At 33.7% G+C, this 21,057-nt stretch overlaps 3 protein-coding genes across 3 annotated transcripts; all 3 read left to right on the top strand.

Moving 5' to 3' along the window:
• Positions 1 to 754: 754 nt before the first annotated feature.
• On the top strand, positions 755 to 1,263 carry BO85DRAFT_434871 (uncharacterized protein; the record flags this gene model as incomplete). The annotated part of the gene is made up of 2 exons (XM_025658489.1): positions 755 to 853; positions 919 to 1,263. 2 exons carry the CDS (start codon positions 755 to 757, stop codon positions 1,261 to 1,263), a joined length of 444 nt encoding a protein of 147 aa, XP_025520176.1.
• A 1,691-nt stretch (positions 1,264 to 2,954) lies between these two features.
• BO85DRAFT_516784 (ferric reductase family protein) lies at positions 2,955 to 5,778 on the top strand (the record flags this gene model as incomplete). Its single annotated transcript, XM_025664865.1, has 6 exons — positions 2,955 to 3,404; positions 3,455 to 3,831; positions 3,886 to 4,118; positions 4,177 to 4,232; positions 4,302 to 4,423; positions 4,496 to 5,778. The coding sequence occupies 6 exons, from the start codon at positions 2,955 to 2,957 to the stop codon at positions 5,610 to 5,612; spliced, it is 2,355 nt and encodes a 784-aa protein (XP_025520175.1). The 3' UTR covers positions 5,613 to 5,778.
• A 1,553-nt stretch (positions 5,779 to 7,331) lies between these two features.
• BO85DRAFT_516783 (Zn(II)2Cys6 transcription factor) lies at positions 7,332 to 9,909 on the top strand. The gene is made up of 8 exons (XM_025664864.1): positions 7,332 to 7,404; positions 7,466 to 7,489; positions 7,541 to 7,641; positions 7,698 to 8,152; positions 8,202 to 8,518; positions 8,600 to 9,028; positions 9,078 to 9,316; positions 9,368 to 9,909. The coding sequence occupies exons 1-8, from the start codon at positions 7,372 to 7,374 to the stop codon at positions 9,729 to 9,731; spliced, it is 1,962 nt and encodes a 653-aa protein (XP_025520174.1). The 5' UTR covers positions 7,332 to 7,371; the 3' UTR covers positions 9,732 to 9,909.
• Positions 9,910 to 21,057: the final 11,148 nt, after the last annotated feature.

Genomic DNA, 21,057 nt, shown 5'->3' with positions numbered 1-21,057 from the left:
AAGAGAGTACCTGAATTTTGACTCCTCCGCAGCTTCAGGTTCTTCCACGAACCGAAATTTGAGATGGATCACTAGGATTCGAATAGTTTGAAACATCACTGCTGGAATGGTGGAGCAAAGATCGCCTTCACCGAGCCCAAATTTCTCCAGCCAGTCATTCGACTTGTATCAACGCGCGACGATATGAAGCGATGGTATGGATCGAATACGAACATTGAAGTTCGTGAAGATATAGATTTTCGCAAAGGTCAACGTCATCCGCGAGACTTTCTAGCCGGAGGTTTGAGGAAGGAATACAATAATTCTACATTTTCGCAGTTCCCAGTCTTGTGTGATTGAAGTACCTTGGCCACCTAATGCATCGGATCGAGAAGATTGTCTAGTGCTGTCTTTTTATCAGGAGCAAAGGTACGTTACACCACTCTGTTGAGAGTAAGATACAGGCGTTCTTGAATCGTGACGGACACCTGCGCCTGGAATTGTATCTCAATCCACGTCCCAGGCCAGTAGCCGACGGCGAGAGCGCACGAGCAACAACCATACTGAAAGGAATAAAAAGTGGGCAGCGCCGGCCTGGCAGTGCTGTGGCGTCTCGAAATTAGACGTTGGGCGATTCCTCAGGAAAGCGCAACCCAGCTGCTGTCTATGGCAGCCGTACAGATAAGCTCATAATACAGTAGCATATTACGGGGCACTTTGTCCTCGAAGTGCATGTGGAAAGCTTCGACCAGCCTCCTGACATAGGGTCTCCTTTATGGACCCATCCGCGCTGAGGTTATGGGCCTGGAAGATCGACAACCTAAGCATTCGAACCGGGCCTGAATCCAAAAAGCTTCTTGTCATATTTGAGAAAGTTAGTATGACGTCGTAACAATGTGTGAGGGGATCAGCCAATCCATTTCCTACACGTCCCAATAGTATCGAGGGGTTATGCCAGGGTTGGTCAGCTTCGCAAGCTCGTACTTAGCAACGAGTCAGCGAAAGCGTTGGCAGGTGTTGTCAGCCTTTGACTACACTATGCGCGAGGGCGTCGAGGCCGTCGTCTTCGTTGGCGGCGTCTCGCTCGGCTACCCGGCCACTGCATTCCCCCTGCCCGTCTTCACGGGAATGCTGACGGGGGTGACGGGTAGCTATCCGATCTACTATGATGGCAATACCATGTCCATCCAGCTCTTCCTCATCGCGTCCACCTGCATGCTGTATCTGATCGCGGCAGGCATGTTGTCCAAAAGGATCTGGGATCTGCAGTACTACCAGTTCTAGATGGCGGTTAGCTCTGACATAACAGAGGAGGACGGTAGACCAGGCTTCTACAATATCCGCGAGACTTTACGTTAACTGCTGCAATACCAAGACTGACAACAGCTGGGATGTATTTAACATGATCCTTGATTGGGAATATACCAGCACATATAACTCTATCATCTCATATAATATTTATCGGATCCAATTATGCTGGCGAAAATCCCAGGAATCAAGTAATATGGAAAGCCGGAGCTAGACGTCATGCAGGAGAACTCGGAGGAGATTGTGCGCGCGGCCCAAAACAGGCTGTTTAACAAGAGACAGGTCGAGAAGCAGACAGTGTAAGTAGAGTTGAAGTGAATATAAGGAGTAACAATTGGAAATAGGCCCATTCCATGGATAGGCCAGGTAGATCATTATTACTCCAAGTATTCTTGACTAGGGTAGACATTGAAATTTTATTTTCAGAAGCCATTACTGTAATACTTGTATTTTACTCCAGCAACTGCTACAAATCTCTTACATTAGTAATAAAAAGAGGCTAGTCCTGACTTACCATCATTCAATATAGAGTAGATACTAGCCTAACAGAGCTGGTGAATTTATAAAGAAACTAGTATATATAATAACTTAAACAATACTAACCCATTATATGAAATTTAATAAGCAAGTTATGTATTACATGAAATTAAAATTACACTCCACCAACCTTACTCTTGGCTCAGAATCAAGCCTCCACAAAGGCCCACTTTGTCTGTCCAGGCACTCTTGTATCGTGAAGAAATTTAGTCATCAGTTTCTACTGGCTCCGGACCCTGAATGATTTCGGACACCGGTCGGGCTTTACACGCGTAATACCGTTTATCTCGGGCGTTACAGCGGATTTCGTTACCTGATAAGCGATCCTTAATCTGATCTTCGGCGATAGATTCCTAGCGCAGTCGGACTTCGGCCGTCGGAAGTTCGGGGCCCATTATTAGGGAAAAGCTTCACTGATTGATATGATTGATTTCTGGTATCAATCTAATCTGACTATCTGATTTAGGCAGCACCTCCGTGCTCCCTCCTGGGACAGAGTCGGAGGGGCACACGACACTGGCATACGCATGGCACAGCGTGCTGCCATGGCCTTGCTGTCTTGCTCTCGCCGGGAATCGGGAGTGGATGGCCAAGGATCTTGACCCAAGCACAGAAACGGGGCTATTAAGACAGCTTTACCGGGTTACGTCTGTCTCTGTTTCATTGCATACTGCGGACCAACTTGGATCCCACTGTAGCATCATACTTTTCTTGCTCCTCATCGGCGTAGAATGATTATAATGCTATGTCATGTTCATAGCTTCGTCCGTAGTCGATCCCGTCCCCCTGTAACACATACTTCTCAGTCTGCAACAAATCTTGTGGCCCAGGAACACAGGTACTCCACGATCAAGCAATATCTGAAGGAAGGAATACGATATCCACTCGGCCAGCACAATTACCCACCTTCCTGCAAGGGCTCGGTAAATCTCCCTCTTTCGCCCCGAGAGCAGCACAGAATTTTACACAATGACATCTGGGCCCACAACATCTGATACGCATGCTGGTGCCAACAGAAATGATGGCCAAGCTATTTTCAACCTGCTACTTAAGAAATAATAGTATGTTCCCTCCCGCTCTAGCATCTCCCATCAGCGACTGTGGACGTGTAGAAGACAAAGACTTGCGCGATGAAACCTTCCTGGGCAATCTTGGCCCTCGCCTTTGGCTCGCAGGTTGTGGCCAAAAGCTTTTCACCGACCGATGCTGCTGAATATTGCATGTATGCTATCTACGAGTCCTTATCTGAACTTAGCTGGCAGGAAACTGCGGATGATACCAGCTCAGAAGGCTCGAACTCAGCCTCTCCGTGTTCCAACGAAATCGAGGTTACCTCTATCTATGCCTCTGTTGTGGAATACTGCCATGGAGCATCATACAGCCAAGGCCTTGTCTATTGGGATAAGCTTTGTGCTAATCTTGGCACTTCGCTGACGGTCTTGGATGACCTCGAAGCCAGCGTTACTACAGCCTACATTGAACAATTGCCCGTTATCAGCCCAGACACCGCGGGAAATACTAAGATTTCGACTCCGGTGCTGCTTGAGAAGTCGTACTATTCGCGCGCTGTGCGCAGTGTGGTAAGTGTCGAGCCCCATCATATCTTCTGAACGTCAATCTCACCGCATAGACTGCCAACGAGACTAGAGATAGCAGCTCAATCAACATTGCTTGGGGCATTCATGGCTTCTGGGGCTTTATCGTCCTTACGGGGGTTCTTCATAACGTCCTTCCTACCCTCTCCCGTCGTTTTGCCGGTGTCCAGGCCGGAGACATCGAGAAGCCTCAATCACGCCGCTGGCGAGAAATCATCCCAGCGCCCGTTCGATGGGCTCATGACACTGTCTATACGTATCTGATACTCTCTCCCTCTCTGGGATACAACCACCGACGCCTTCTGGGCTTTAACGTACCCTTACGGGCCCAGGGTCTGACCATCTTCTTCTTCTGGTCGCTGGCCGTTATTTTGGCTTGCATACACAGTGGTGTACATCGAGACGATCCTTTGTAAGTCTCATACCTTCATGGAGTCTTTTGAAAGGAGTAATTTAACACTGTCAGCAACGGAACCTTCGCGTACCAGATCTGGGTGTTCATAGGGCCCAGACTCGGTTTTCTCGCCTTCGCATGTCTCCCCTGGCTGTGGCTCTTTGCCGGACGAAACAACATTTTCATCTGGGGAACCGGCTGGGACTATCAGACCTTCAACCTCTTCCACAGGCATCTAGCAAGAGTCACTGTGATTTATGCCATCCTGCACTCTATCTCGTACACCGTCAAATATCTGGCCTACTGTATGTACTTTACACAAGCCCGATGGCCATGCCATGCCATGTTGACTAACAACCCCAGCCCCGAGCAAGTACTACAAGGACCTCGAAAAAAACTGGTTCCGCTTCGGTATTGTGGTACGTGCACCCCCTCACACGCATCATGCCACATCATCACGAGAATATCATAACTAACCAGAACTCAAGGCCACAATCCTCATGTCCCTCCTCATTCCCTTCTCCTCGGCTACCCTCCGCAAGCGCTACTACGAGGTCTTCCTAATAATCCACATCCTCTCCGCTATAGTCATCGTCTGCGCCTTATTCATGTGTGTCTACTCTTTCCTCCAACCCCTCCCCCCACCCCTCCGAACACCCACTAACAACATCTAACCCTACAGCCACATTTCCAAGTTTGGCACAGAATACACCCCGCACCTCTGGCCGGTAGTCGCAATCTGGTCCTTCGACCGCCTCGCCCGCCTCCTCCGACTAGTCGTTACGAACATCCACGTGCGAAGCCGTAGAGTGTCTCGCACGGCAAGAAGCACCGTCAGCTACAGTGACAAGAGCGACGTTCTCCGCATTGAGATCCAACCCGCCGCGGTCCCGCAGACTCCACGGGCGGGCGACGTGTATTACCTGTACCAGCCGCGAAGTTGGCGCGGGTGGGAGAACCATCCATTTACCCTGGCTTCGTGGGCATATGCCCGGGATGGCGTGAAAACACCGGCTATGGAGGGGTCCGTGTCCATGCCTATGGCGGGTGAGAAGGGGGAGAAGGGGCCACAGGTGAAGACGTTTCCGGCTCCGGCTCCGGCCCAGCTTGTGGCGACAGGCGGTCAGATTCAAGTCCAACCCTACCAAGACGAGGTTGTCTCGACATCGGCATTATCACCGCCGACATTGACCTTCTACGTCCGCCCCTATGAGGGCTGGACGAAGCGGTTGAAGGAGCAATGCCTGCGGTCGGGGTATACCTGTCACCCGACCCTCCTTGTCGAGGGGCCGTACGGACACCGGGTCTCGCTGGGCGAATTCGAGCACGTCGTCATGATCACGGGCGGGACGGGGATCAGTGTTGCGACGGCGTATCTGCAGGATCTACTCGGCGGATCTCGAGGAGACGGGGAGGGCGTGGATGGCTACGGTCGAAGCCAGCAGATCGATCTGCATTGGACAGCACGGGAGGCAGCGTTGTTTGGCGAGCTGTGTCAAAGGGAGCTTGCTGCGCCCGAGGGAAATTCGATGGTGCAGATGCGGTTCTATTGTTCGAGGGAACAGGGACTTGAGGGTTTGGATCGGGAGGCCCTGGGCGGGCGGGTCGTTGAGAAGGGGAGGGCTCCGACTCGAGACATTATTTCCAAGGCGACTGCAGAGGCAAGAGTCAGCTATGCTAGAGTGGCTGTCCTTGTTTGTGGGCCTGCAGGGATGGTGGACGAGGCGAGGAAGGCCGTTTGTGAAGCGAGGAAAGAGTATACTGGAGTGGAGTATTTTGAGGAGGTCTATGGGTGGTAGGGGCCGTTTACGCAATGTGAAATGAAAAGAACAAAGTGAAGATCTGGACTGAACTAGGTACCTGAAGCTGGCCAGCGAAGTAGAGCCCTGTTCAAAGTATATACGGAGTGATTTAGTGTGGTTAGTAGACCATGTTCGGATTACCAGCTCATCATAGATATTGCTGATGCTCTCTTTCAACTGACTGACTTTGCTTGCGTTCAGCGGCAGCGTGCTCGTCTGCTGGGAAATCTCCGTAAAAACCCCCTCCGTTACATGCTGATTACCCTGGTAGTACCCCTTGCACCCAGAATTCCAGTTGCAGCGTATATTGATGTACCCTTCTTGCTGGTAGGTGAGGTAGGCCATTGCCTCATTGCCCTCGTGGAGCGGGGGTTATGAGCTGCCCTGGTTCGGCGGTGACCTCACGGGATAGGTTGATGATGTTGAGGGCTCGGTCCCAGCTAGAATGAAATTTCTGTTAGTTTGGTGCTTGAGGAGACAAAGCAGATGGGGAGAGACCCGACTCGAATAGCTCTTTTTTGACCCACTCTATGTGCTCTTCTTGCAGTTTGGCCATTACGATGCTATTTTTGCCTATGCCCACGGGCCGGCGCGGCTTCAAGTCTGGACCATCTCGTCTCCATGGTGTTTGGAGGATGGAGATACTGTTTGGCGCGGTATTGCTCGCTGAGGCCATGGAGATGGGCATGGAGTACGAGATAGGGGAAGAAGAGGGCCAGAACACAGCAGAGGAGCAGCCCTGAGGGCGGCTCCACGCCGGTTTTCGTGCAGTCTTAAATTCTGTAAGGAGGTGGACTGATGATGGAGGCACCGTGAGAAGACTGTAGGAAAATAATAGCTGTAAGTTATCATGATGGATGGTGGCATACACAGTTTCCCTGCTCGTACTCACATCGGGGTTGCATGATTTATATCTACTCTCATTGGCTCTACCACCAAAGGATAGTCGGAAGCTTGGTACTTACCAAGCTCATCGACCCAGCAGCATATGTAAATTGAAGGCCCTACAGGGCTCCACCTGCGACGCTGTAGGCATTCGGCAGCAGAGTCGTGAGTTATAAATTCAACTTAAAAATTCGTGTAACGGATCTTTCGCCTTGTAAGACATAAAACACGCTGGTCTGTAAATTAGAGTACTAACTCTATCAGGCGCTATCTCAGCTAGGGATGGTGAAATTTCAATTCTGGAAACTCTTACAGTAATTCTGAAATTTCACTCCAAAACACCCTTACAATTTCAGAAAAGCACGTGAGTGGATACCAATACTAAGCTTTAATTGGCTTAAAGAATTAAAGGCTTGCCTATTATAGCTAGCAGAATCTATATCAAGACTAGCGTGATTTTACTCTTTACAATCCCCAATACTCTTACATGAAATTTCAGCCAAAAATCATTGAAATTCATGAAATTCAAATTACATCCCACCATCCCTAATCTCAGCATATTTTAGCCAGTTAAAGTTTTAAAATGGAATCTTAAATTACTTACGTAATGTAATAAAATCATCAGTCTTTTTTTCCAGTGAAATTTCAACATCCCCAGGTAGTGAAACCGGGTAAAAGGGAGAAAAGAAAAGAAGAATAGTCTCTTTCTACTGGTCAGGCCAGCCAAGCAGCGGAGCTTCCAGGTTTCTAGGTTTCCCTCGCTGGCCGTTTTAACTCCCTCCTGCCCGCCCCATCACCCCTTTTGGCCGGAATTTCGGCTACCCGAATCTCCTTCTTCTTGGCCTCTCCGCTTTACATGATTTGACCGGAAATGGCATCCCAGATAGTGCCTGAGCGGCCTGCGGTATGTAATATGTCGTCTACGATATGATTTGGGGCTAATCATGTGTGCTGCCGCCGTCCAGTGCGACCTCTGCCACAACAGAAAGGTTAGTCATCGGCCCATCCATCGACTGCCACAGAACGCTAAGGCAGGACAGGTGAAATGTGACCGCTACGACCCGTGCATGAACTGCGTTGATGCGCGCACAGAATGTCGTCGCACACGGCCCCGACGCAGTATGCGTCCTAGGGTTTCCCGGTAAGTCGGGGCGGTTCCTGCGCATCCTTCACTGCGCCTAATACGCCGTCCATCAGCATTGCAAGGCTGTCGGAGAGGCTCTCGTCGGTTGAGCAGTTGGTTCTCAATCCTCACCCCGGTGCTCCCGCTTCGCAGCCCGTCCTTGATCCGCGAGAGGAAGCAGAGCACATTGCTCGAAGCGGTCGAACCTCGCAAGCACCCAGCTCGGGGGGTTGGAGCGCGCGAGCCAGAGAGAGCGAGAGCACCGCTCACCCGGCAGCCACCGCAGAAGACACATCGATGCAGCCAGCGAACGAAGCCCGGCGCTTCATTCAGCAAGAGCTGCAGCGCAGCGACCATCTATCCTCGCTCCAGCGCACCGTGTTGGAAAATGCACTGTCTCTAGTTAACAGGCTCTCAACCGCGACATGTCATTCTAAAGTCTCGTCTGCAGGACACGCGCAGGCCTTAGAGGAACAAGATGAGACAACACAGGAGTTCTCAATAGAGACATACTACATGATGTCGAAGCGTTCGTGTTAACATGACCTTTTGTCTGGACCGCTCCTAACCTAGAGCAGATATGGTACATCAGACTTCGCCGGGGAAGCACATACACTGGCCCGACCACGTCTCGGTCAAGGGGCTGGAGCACATGAGCCTGTCCCTGGTTGAGGGAAAGCTGGATAGGCAGACCTCTTTGCACTACCGCGTCTGTGTATACGTCAAAGCTATCTTCTTCCTGGCGCGGATGCGACAGCCACAACTGACGCCACGGTTACGCTCGCATATGAAAATGAGCCATACAAAATACATGACGGCGGCATCCAGGGCGCTGGAGCAGATTAATTTGACTGAGAATCCCTCCATTTCTCTCATACAGGCTCTACTGTCCGGAGTAAGTGCTGCCCTACATGCATTCTTATTTTTTTTTTTTTTTTTTTCTCAAGAACTCGGACAACATCTGACCAAAGCAAAGGCACTCCTCCATCAGATGCAAGGAAATATCACGAAAGCGTGGACGATGACATCCTTCGCCGCGCGGCTGCTCGTTGCCCTGAACTACCACACCGTCAGTAACGACACGCCGATTCAGAGCCAGGAGGACGAAGACGCCCGCCGCTGTTTGTTCTCCTGCCACTACCTCGATAAGTCGCTTAGCATGCATCTTCTGCGGCCACCGTCGCTTCCACGGTTAAGATTCAGCCCCGCGTCGCTAAGAACTACCAATGGCCAGGCGGGGCTGGCGATGATTGCCAAAACAGTGTCTGAGTTTGCAGAAGTCCAGGAGGCTGCACTTGAGGTCTTTTTTGCCCAATCAATAGCAGACGACGATGGTGAGGAGAGAGCGGCCAGGCTGGACGGGGCAATTCAGCAGTTGGTTGCGCTGAAGCGGGTGCTTGACGAGGTAAGCAGCACAACTACCTGAGTGAATATATGAGGTATTGACCCTGTAGCGCCGTCTAAACGGCAGTCAGCAGGAATTGGAGCTAGAATGGGATGTCACCGAGTTCCGGTACCACGCGATTATGACCACACTCCTGCAGTACCGCTCCGAGTGGGAGCAGGACAAGCCTGGGAAGAAGGATAAGTGTTTGCAATCTGCGCGACAGGCTCTGGAAGCGCTGCGCCAACTGCAGAATACCATCAACGCAAGCAACGTATTCAACGGCAGCTATCCGATTTTTCTCTCCTGGTAAGCACGGCCCATTCTATTTTCTCCCAGGGACTAAACATTCACCTACAGGACCATCTTGTTTTACCCTATGACCCCCTTTTACATTATCTTCTGCAACGTGGTGGGCACATCCAACATGGAAGACTACCAGCTGCTGCGCGACACCACACAGGGACTGCAGCAGTTCATCGACTACAACCCGGCCATAGCCCGGTTATACCACCTCTTCACCACCTTCCTCAACTTGTGTAGTCCCCTGGTGAACCCCCCTGTAGTTCAAGAGGATGCAATGATGGTTTCTTCGCTGGAGCAGCCGATTTCCATGGATATGCGGCCCGAGATGGGCCCGTGGTGGAACAGCGAAGACATGTGGGAGTTGTTCAACACGCAGCCCTTGCTACAATGGGTGGATGCAGACAACCTTATTCTCTAGTCACGAACCCCCAGGACCACGGTTTAGCTGTGAGACCTCAGTCATCCCATGCCTTATCACATGACTGTCATGCACAGGTCACGTGATCTCCTAGACCCAAAGGATTACTGATGGCAATCTCTGAGAAAATAATTAGAATATAGGACTTGCCAGAAGCAAGATAGAAACTGATTAAAGAAAAGAAAAAAGAAATTAAAAGACTAATAAAAAATTAATAGAAAATTAGTAAGAGAAAAGATAGAACTTACTAAAAAAAAATTAATTTTTAAAAATATATAAAATAGCTTGATCTCCAGGGAGTAAATAATTTTTTTTAAATTTATTAATTCTTGTAAATATACAAGTTTTATTTAAATATAATTAATTTTTATAGTCTTTAGATTTTTATATAATTAATAAATCTTATCTATTTTTTTGTAATAAAAAGCTAGTATATAATTTTTTTAAAAAAAATCTTTTTTTAAGAAATTTATTAGTTATTATTTTCTTTTAGCATCTCAGCATTGCTTTGAAAATACTAATAAAAGAAATTAATTAACTGAAAATATAAGTAATCTTAAAATATTAAAAAAAATATTTTTTTAAATTCTAGAGTTTTCTACAGCAGGAAATTTAGATAATATATTTTAAATTTAAAATAATTCTGATTTTTGGATTATTCTAATACTAAATATTTAATTTTTATAATCTAGTAGGGAAATTGTCACAACGGGACAACAGTCAAATAATATCTGATAAGTTTCTAAATAGCATTATTTGATAGGGCTTTCTACAAGAAATACAGTAATATAACTTTTATTTCTTTATTTAATTATTCTGTGGAGTTATAAGCGTTTAAAGATAATAATATATATTTCTAAATTTAATTAGTATATATAACAGAAATTTAATTAGTATATATAACAGAAATTTAATTAGTATATATAACAGAAATTTAATCAGATTAATATATATAATAAAAATTTAAATTAGATTAATATACTTTTCCACAGGCACTAAGCCTAATTAAGTCTATTAAATATTATAAAAATAAATATTATAATAATAAGTATTACTTTAATAAATATTATATTTAAAAAAGATTACTCTAATAAGTATTACATAAATTAATATATTAATATATTTATAGATTCTAAGAATCCTAACCTACTGGAAAGATTAAATTAAATATATTTATTATTTAATAATATTTATTATACCTAAGTTATATATCTTTAAAAAATATTTTTTTATAATATTAATATATAATAATCTATATATATATTTACAGCTAGTTACAAGAAAGCAGAGATTATATTCTAGTCTATAAATTATAAAAATAATAATATTATAAAAATAAAATAAAAATTTAAAAAATAATATTGTATTAATATAATTAAACTTGTATAATCCTACTGACCTAGCAGATAATAAAAAAAAATATATATTATAATTAATAATCTTCTTACAGTTCTTATACTCAGATAATATTCTTTCTAAGAAAGATACAGGAATTAATATATAAATTAATATTATATTTATTTATAATATTATTTTTTTTAATATATTTAATCCTCTCGCCTCTTCTACAGCTAGTAAGATATAAAAAAAATTATAAAAGAAATAAAAGAAAAAAAATAATTTATTATTATATTTTAATCTCTATAATCCTGTTTAGACATGGCAAGGCTTGTCTGAAAAGCTCGGGATCGCCCGGCTCGGCTCGTGCCAAGACAACCCCGAGCCTGTTTATATAAGGCTCATGGGTAGTTTTTCTAATTTTAAAAGCTTATCTGTTAAATTTTAAGCTATCTGTTAAGTTAGACAAGTTTTCTATAATTAAATTTTATATTTGAAAAGAGGCTCAACAGACTTACTAAGATTATAATTATATATAATATTACTATAATTTCTATAGTATTTAAAATATATTTTCTGACTTAAATCAAAATATATTTTTAAAAGTAATATATAATATTATCTTCTTATTTAATTTATAATATATTCTCTAATTTAGGTTCAACTACTTTTTTCTGAATTAAAATATAAAAATATTTTTAACTTAAATTAGAAAAAATTCAGTACTATTCTTTATATTAAATTCTAAATTATTTATGGTAATTTATCTGATAATTATAATTATAAAATTAATATTAAGCTGGTATCCGTGGAACTTATAATAATATTAGAATTTTCTATAAAGAAAATATAAAAATTAAATCTAATCTATATTAAATAATCTAGATATCTTTATTATCACTATCACTATTACTATTATTACTAAAAATATTATTAATATCAGTATTATCATAAAACTCATCTATATTATTTATTTTATAATTAAGAGATTTAAAATACTTATCTTTTATAGCTAGTATCTTTATAAATATAATATTTATAAAAGGATTAGATGAAGTTGTATTATCTACAATATACTTAAATTTATTTTATAATTAGAATCTTTTTTTATATATTTAAAATATTAATATTTTAATAATATCTGGAAGACGATAACCGCAGTAATAATAATATATATTTTAAGAAGAATTAAAAAGTCATTTAACTTTAATTCTATTAATAAAAACTGTAAGAAAATCCTGTACTATATAATTAAAAATAAGAAATTAATTTTAATTTATTTTCTAATATTAAAGAATATTTTTAATCTAAATTAGTCTTTCCTGTAAATATTATTTAATTTTAAGAATAAAATCTTTAATTATTATAGATTTAGTATATATAAGGCATTTTAATTAATTAATCAGATTTATAAGATGGGATAAAGATAAGTTTTCTGAATATATTAATTTAAATTAATTCTAGTATTATAGCTTATATTTTAAATAAAGATCTTCTAAAATTTTTTTATAAACTAAATTATAATTACAGGTTAGATTCTGTTATTAAGTAATATTAAAAATCTATAATTTTAAATCTAGTATAAGAATTATTACAAGTATATATAAATAATCTTAATTATTATAAGTTTAACTGTAATAAAATCTCAGTTTTTCTAATATATATTTAAGATTTTTATAAAGCTGTTATTTTTATTAAATATATTTTCTTTATAAATATTATTAAGTATTCTCTAGATAGTTGAAAAGAGAATTATATATTTTAAATATTTTATAAATTATTAATTTTTTAATTTTAAATAAAGTAAGCATAAATACATGAAATAGATATAAAAATTTAAAAAATATACTAATTACTGCTATTTTTCTATTAATAACTATAGATAATTTATAATAGTTAACTTTTTTATAATATAACTATTAATAGCAAGTTTCAAGTATACGGCTTGCTATAATATAAGATATATTAAATTTTATTAAATTTAATAATCCTGATATAATAGAAGTCCAGTAGAATTTTTATATAATCTTTAAAAAATTATTTATTATATAAGACTTGCATTTATATATTTACAGAATTTATAAATCTATATATTATTAGTATAGGTATTAAAGGACTTTTTAACTTAAATTAAAATATATCTTTAAGATTATAATAAAAAGTTTATCTTAAAATTAAAAAAAAAGATTTTTTTCTTTATCTTATATAATTTTAATATTATCATTCTCTGCCTGAACAGAAAGATATAATAATAATTTTTTAAAAACTAGCTGTAATATATATGCAAGACAGGAAATATAGACTAAAAACTATAAATATTCTAATATAATTAGTTCTTAAATAAATTATAAAAAAGTATATTTTAAAACCTTTTTTTAATATATTTTTGAACTTGGGTTGTTATAGTAATATTATTATATATATTATTTATAATAATAATAATAATATAACCAGTAAGACTTTGCTATTCAAGAAGTCTAAGAACTGTATAAATCAGATTATTATCTGTATAAATTATATTTAAAGATTTAAAGTCTAGTAATATCTTATAATACTTCCAGACTAAATTAATAAAGTATACAGTAATTATAATAAATAAATTTTATTATAGACTTGTCTATCTATCTATTATAAGTAATATTTTTTTATAAGATAAAAGCTGGTTTAATTAAATTACTTCTAGTCTGTCTATTTTCTGAAAAAGATATTTATAAATTTATCAGTAATTTAGAAAATCCAGAGATCTTGAATCTATAACTATTGAAAGAAATTACTAAAACTATATATATTTAATAGTTATAAATAGTAATTATCCAATAAGAATAAACTTGAGAATAGACTTTTTTAAATTATTAAATATATATCTTGATTTTGAGATCTATATATATTAATAAATAGATAAGAAGATTTATTCATAGTTATATCTTCTATAAATTAAATTAATTTTATATATTAAAATTCTTGAAAGAACAAGATTTTAATTCAAGATAATAAGCTTATATTAAAGTAGAATCTTATTTATAAAAAGAATAATTAATAAATTAATAATAATAAATATACTATAAGACTATTTCTCCAAGAAGATCTTTAGTAACTTTATTAAAATAATTCTATATTAAAAATTTATTAATACCACGTTTTCCCCACCAGAAGTGTATATATTATAGAAGTTTTATAAATCTTATTAAATATTATTAATATAAAAAAGCTTCATGGTTATCAGTATTATATTATTAGAAATAAGAATTATATTTTGATTTAATTCTTCTTAGATAATATTGTCAAACCCTAGGATCGCTTCCCTGTTCCTGTTAGCTTAGCTTTCACTGGCATATGTACCATCGAACTGGATCAAGGTGGTATCAGACTAATAGTCTATCTAAAATACTAGTCTTGAATAAGAGAAAAAAAGTAAGATTAGATAATATTATACAGCTATTTATAAGTAAATACAGATAAGTATTATATTACTAAGCTTCTAAAGATAGATTACTTAAAAATAATATAGATTAAGCACGAAGAACAGAACTAACTAAATATATAAATAAGTATCTTTATATATTCTATTCTCTATATACTAAGTAGTATATCTTTTTATATACTATATATTATATACTATATACCTGTTTGTGTACTATCCTATATACCTATAGTTATATGATATGTGACTATTCCGGGTATTATAAGAGTAATTCAGAATTCTTTTTAATAAGAGTTTCTATTTACTTGAGCACTGTCTTTATCAGTATTTTCTATTTAATAAGTTTATCTTATTAATAGATTAATTAGCAGGAGTCTGTAACATTACTCTCTCTTTTTTAAGATTTCTTATTCTTAAGAAATATAAAGATATATATTCTCCTATAGATTTATCTAAGTTCTTTAATTTCTTTTCTTTCCTCAGGATAAATTAATATATTAAAATATAATAAATATGCTGATAACAAGTATCTGATTAATAAAATCAAAAACTTTAATCATCCTATTAATATTCTGTATAATTTCTATTTTATTTAAAATAAGATTTACATCATAAGTTTAATTACTTAAAATAAGAAATATTCAGTCTATGCTTTGCGCGGTTATAAATACAAGAAATAATTTTATAATAATTAAAAATAAGATAAGCTTAAATAAAGTAAGTAAAAAATTATAGCTAATCTTAAAACGGCCTAAAAGCAGTTTATATAATATTTTAAAAAGATAAATCAGGTAATGGTAAAAATTATTTATTTATAAAAATATTAACAGTTCTTGAAGAATTATGGTAGTCGGATATTAAATCATAACTTAAATATATTAGAGTAGTTAGATAAAAAAGATTTTTCAAGTATTAAGGATTTCTGAAAACTAGAATATCTAGTTAATAAATATAATATTACTTAACTTATTACTATATCAGATAATCTTAGTTTAACTTAATTAATTAGTTTCTCTTTCTTCTGGGCAAACTCTAACCTGTCTACTAGTAATATTATTCTATAAATTAGTAATAGTTTATCAGATTCTTGATAGATTTTTATATATTTTTTAAGATATTATAGTCTTCTCATTTTACTAAATAGTATGATTTGCTGCTAATTTTCTTATGATCCAGAATCTTTTTAATTTTATATTTTTATTCAGTATTATTATTAATTTTTATATTTTCTATAATTTTAGTGTTCTTCAGTACAGGTTCTAATAATAAAATATAAAATACTAGATAAATTTTATTTATTAATTTTAATAGCCTTAGCTTGTAATTAACTAGTCCTTTCTTTTTTTTAATAATAAATAATCCTAGTTTATAATAGTCAAGCTTCTGGCTTAGTTATTTTATCTTAATATTTTAATAAAATAAAAATATTTTCTCTCTTTTTTTTTAATTAGATTTCTTTTTATATTGGTAATCATAATAGATTTTACTTTATAGATTTATGAATTCAATGTCTCGGAATAACTGGATATATATATATTCTATAAATATAATAATATTTTCAGCTATATCAGCAACTGGTTACTTTCTTAATAATATTTCTAGAAATCTTAGATAATAACCATAATTAATATAAAATAGTAAGACTCTAATTATCAAGTAATTAATATTATTATATAAGAACTGTACTATAAATAATAAATCTACTTAATTATTTTATTAATAATTAATATAATATCTTAAGTATTACTTAATTATCTGGTTAATTTTTTCTGTTTATCTATTTATTTACAGGTAATAGATTGTTATTATTCATTTTTTAATTCTTATAAGATCTGCAAGTAATCTCCAGAATTTTAAGATAAATAACTTATCTCTATTTAATATGATATATTTTAATATTCTATAATTTATAATAATATTCCCTAAAAATAGTTCTATTATTTATATTATTATTATTATCATTTTACTCAGTATAAAATAAATATATTTGGTAAAATAATCAGTAATAACCATAATAATATTATATTTTTTTAATTCAAGTAGTGGGCTAATAAAGTCAATCATTATTTATTCTTATAGTTATTATGGTATCTCCTGTATTTATATTTATTTATAAGATTAATATCTTATAGACTTATTCCTAATATATATCTTATATTATTTAACATAATTATATATTTTTTATCTAAGATTTAGAATATAGTAATTCCTAGCAATTAATTCTATAATTTTTTTAATTCTTAAATATTCTTTAAGTAGTCTATTATAATATATAGTTATAATTTCTATTCTTATACTAGTTAATACAAAGATTAATCTATAAAAGTAAACTAATTTTTTTTTATTAATAGTAATCTTTTCTGGTGAGCTCCTGCTTATTTCTTAGAATATTTTATTTTTTTTAATAGTATTAATTAATTATTTAATTAGATTATTATTAATCTCCAGCATTACTGCAAGGTTAGCTTTATTATAACTGATTAATCTATCTTTATTTTATTTTAAAATAACTAGTTTAATAACTTTTTCTTTTATTTCATAGTCTGGTCTGTAATTTAGTATATTTATATATCTATTTTCTGTTTTTTTATAGTATATAATGCAGAAATCATATTATAATAAAATTTTTGTTTATCTTGCCTGCCTCCTGGTCAATTTTTTAATTATTATAAAATAAATTAAGTTCTTATAATCTATTTTTATAATAATAGTATATTTTACTTCTTTAAGATAGATCTTTTATTACTTAAATACTATTACTATAGCTAGTAATTTCTTATTATAAATATTATAATTAAGTTCTGCCTGAACTAATTTCTTTAAATAAAATATAATTAATCTAGATTTTCTATTATCTCCTGACTGTATTATATATATATTAATAGTATAATCTGATATATCAGTTTTAATAATTATTTTCTTTTCAGGATTGTGCTGTACTAGTACTAGTAATATAATAAATTAATATTTAATATCTTTAAATATATATTACTACAGTTCTTTCTATCTGAATTCCTATATCTTTTTTATAATTCAAATAGTAATATTATGTAGATGGTGTATCTATCTATAAATTATTAATAATAATTAACTAGTCTAATAAATTACTAAAATTCTTTCAGATTCTTGGGTCAAGACTAGTCTCTAATAACTTATATTTTAGTTTACTCAGTATAGACTTTTTTTATAAATATTTAATATTCCAGGAATTCTATCTCCTGTATATAGAATTCATATTTTTTCAGTTTATATTATAAGTAGTATAAGTATAGCTTATATAATATAAGTCTTATATATTTCATATATTCTTTCTTAATTCCTGAGAAGATTAGAATATTATTTAAGTAAATAATTATAAATCTGTCAAGGTGTTCTTCCAGTACTTTATTAATATATTATTAAAATAATATAAGTATATTAGTAAGTCCAAATAATATAACTAAGTATTTAAAGTATTTATACTTTATTTTAAATACAGTTTTCTATTCTTTATCTTCTATAATATATATATAATAATATATATTTATAATATTAAGTTTAGTAAATCACTTTACCTCCTGTATCTTATCTTAGATTTCTAAAATTAAGAATAAAAAATATCAGTCTTTAATTATAATTATATTAAATAGTTAGTAATCTATATATAACCATAAACTACTATTCTTTTTTAATATAAAGAGGATACTATATTCTATATGTAATTTTAATAGTCTAATATTATCTTTAGCTAACTAATTATTAATATATTCTTATAATATCTGTAATTCCTTTTTAGATATCAGATAAATCTTTTTATATACTAGTAACTTCCCTTTCTTAATAAAGATAGTATAGTTATGTTTTTTATACTGAAGTAATTCAGATTATTCTAGCTATTTAAACAAGTTTTTAAATCTTTTATATTATAATAAAATACACAGGTTGCTTCTAGTCATAGCTAGAAATTCTTATAAATCCTTTAATTTTATATTAATATATTTAAATCCCTGCCTGTCTTAAATTTCTTAATTTATATTATTAAATCTATATTTCTGTACATGAGTCTCTTATTATCTTATATTATTAATCTTAAATTCTTATTCTTAACTCTCTAGTTCTATAATCTAATATATATAAATCTAATCTTTATTAATATTATTTAAACATAGCTTATAGTATTCTTATAATATATCTAATATTTATTCTAATAAATATACTAGCTTATTAATTTATAATAATTTTATTATTACTAATACCTGTTCTATAATTTCTAAAATATTACTTTTCTCTGAGTTTCCTACAGTATCTGATATACTAAATTTCTGTAGTATTTTTAATCTTTCTATAAATTACTTAATCTTTACTTTAGTCTTATACTATATAGTAGGTTGTATAGATCCAGATCTTATATCTAGTCTTTAATAATATTATCTTAGATAATTATAATTCATGAATTAGAGACTCTCAGTCTTTTAATTAATTTATAGATTATAATTCCTAAGCTATAGAATCTCTAATATAATATTATACTATTCTAATAATATTATATTGAAATCTATATATTCAAAGTAACTTATTATAATTATAAGTATAGTCTTTAACTTGATTATTAATATAAGAATTCCTAGATTCTCTCTGTTCAGTCCTGTAATCAGTTCTAGTTTTTCTTTTTATTTTTTAAGTATTTCTAGTTACTATATAAATTATAGATTTATAAAGTTTCTAATTATACTAGAATCTACTAGTACTTGAGCTGGTTAATCTAGTATAATTATCTGAATCTTCAGATATTTTTCTAATTCAGTAACTGCTAACTGTTAGTCTAGCTAATTAGATTTTAGTAACTTTAAATATTCTTATAAAAATCTTAAACTTTCTATTTTTACTATATAATATATTATATACTGGTTATTAAAGTATATTATCCAGTATATTATATTATAATATAGATACTATCTGTACCTTATATATAAATAATTAAAGTTAAGATATAGATAATAATTACTTCTAGCTTCTATTATTTCTGGTATCTTTAGTTGGTATCCTGTAATATATTTCTGATTATAATATAAAGAATATATATCTGTATAATATATAATCCAAGAAAATTCATTATATTTCTAGTATTCTTTATTTTTCTTAAAGTATTTATACAGATATTTTTTATAATTATATTAAGAATCTGGTCCAGCCACTCTTATCTTTCAACTAACTTTAAATAAATAATAATAATAATCTATATTATTCTGTTCATATATTAAACAAAACTTTAGATAATAGAAACATCTCTGTAAATATAATTCTTAATTTTTATTCTATATCTCTTAATATCTTAAATCCTAATATAAATAATACTGCATGACTTCTTTAAGTCCTAGGCAGAATTATACTAGATTCTTCTTAAACTCTTTTATAATATAGTCTAACTAATAAGAGATATTATTTTTATTATTTTCTTAGTTTTCTTTATCTTTATCTTATTATGTCGGGCATAGTTTGCTGGTTTTTGATAAGAATTTTTCTAGAATATTAAGTATTTTATTAAATCTCTTTTTACTGGGTCTAAGATCTTCTAACTGAATATTATACTTTTTATCTAAAGAATCAAACTTATTCTAAACTATATCAGAATATTTATTCTTTAGAGCTGGCTTATTACTATTATCAATCTTTATAAACTAATCAAATAATTCAGATAATTAGTGAGTTTCTTGTGGTTCTGTTAGTACTGTTAATTTATCTATATTAATTTATTATCTTAACCAGTTCTGGTACACCCTGCTTACTAATACTAATAATTATTCTTATTATATAGCTTGTAATTTCTTGCTATTTAATAATTTAATTTTTATCTAGATTCTTGTAATATCATAAACTCCTTTAGTCTAGTCTTTATTAATAACTCTCAGCTATTTCTAAAGCTATTACCATTTTTATCTACAGTTCTTTAACTAATGATTTATCTTACTATAATTAAAGTATAAATAGTCTTTTTTACACCTTTCAAGCTCCTCCTTGGAGACTCTATTTAATTAAGTCTAATATTATATTATATCTAGTTTTATTAATTTTAATTTATAGGAATCCTTATATCCCAGGCTTTTAGATTATACTAATTACTTATTATTAATCTTATAGTCCTGCTAGCTATTTTATTAAAATATAAATCTACTAGTCTATCAGTCTTTTTTCTATTTTATATTAAAATTATATAATTTATTATTAATCTTGACTGCTGTTTTAATCATTTTTTATAATATTTTAAATCATTTCTGTCAAATAAGTTTTTCTTGGATTTCCATTTTAAATTCTTCTTTAAATCATAAAATATATATATCATTATCCTAATCCAGATAACTAATAATCTACTGAAATTCAGAGATATACTTAGATACTTGTTACAGACCCCTGCTAGTTAACCTGCTAGTAAGGCGGACTCATTAGGCAGAAAGCACCAATAAAGGCAGTGCTCGAGCAAATGGAAACTCTTATCAAGGAGAATCCTGGATTACTTTCATAACACCCGGAACAGCCATATATTACATGATTATGGGTATATGGGATGGTACACAGACAGGTATATGGTAT

This window comes from Aspergillus piperis (genome assembly GCF_003184755.1).
Source record: "Aspergillus piperis CBS 112811 unplaced genomic scaffold BO85scaffold_2, whole genome shotgun sequence".
Taxonomy (NCBI): domain Eukaryota; kingdom Fungi; phylum Ascomycota; class Eurotiomycetes; order Eurotiales; family Aspergillaceae; genus Aspergillus; species Aspergillus piperis.
This window is presented reverse-complemented; position numbering and strand designations above follow the sequence as displayed.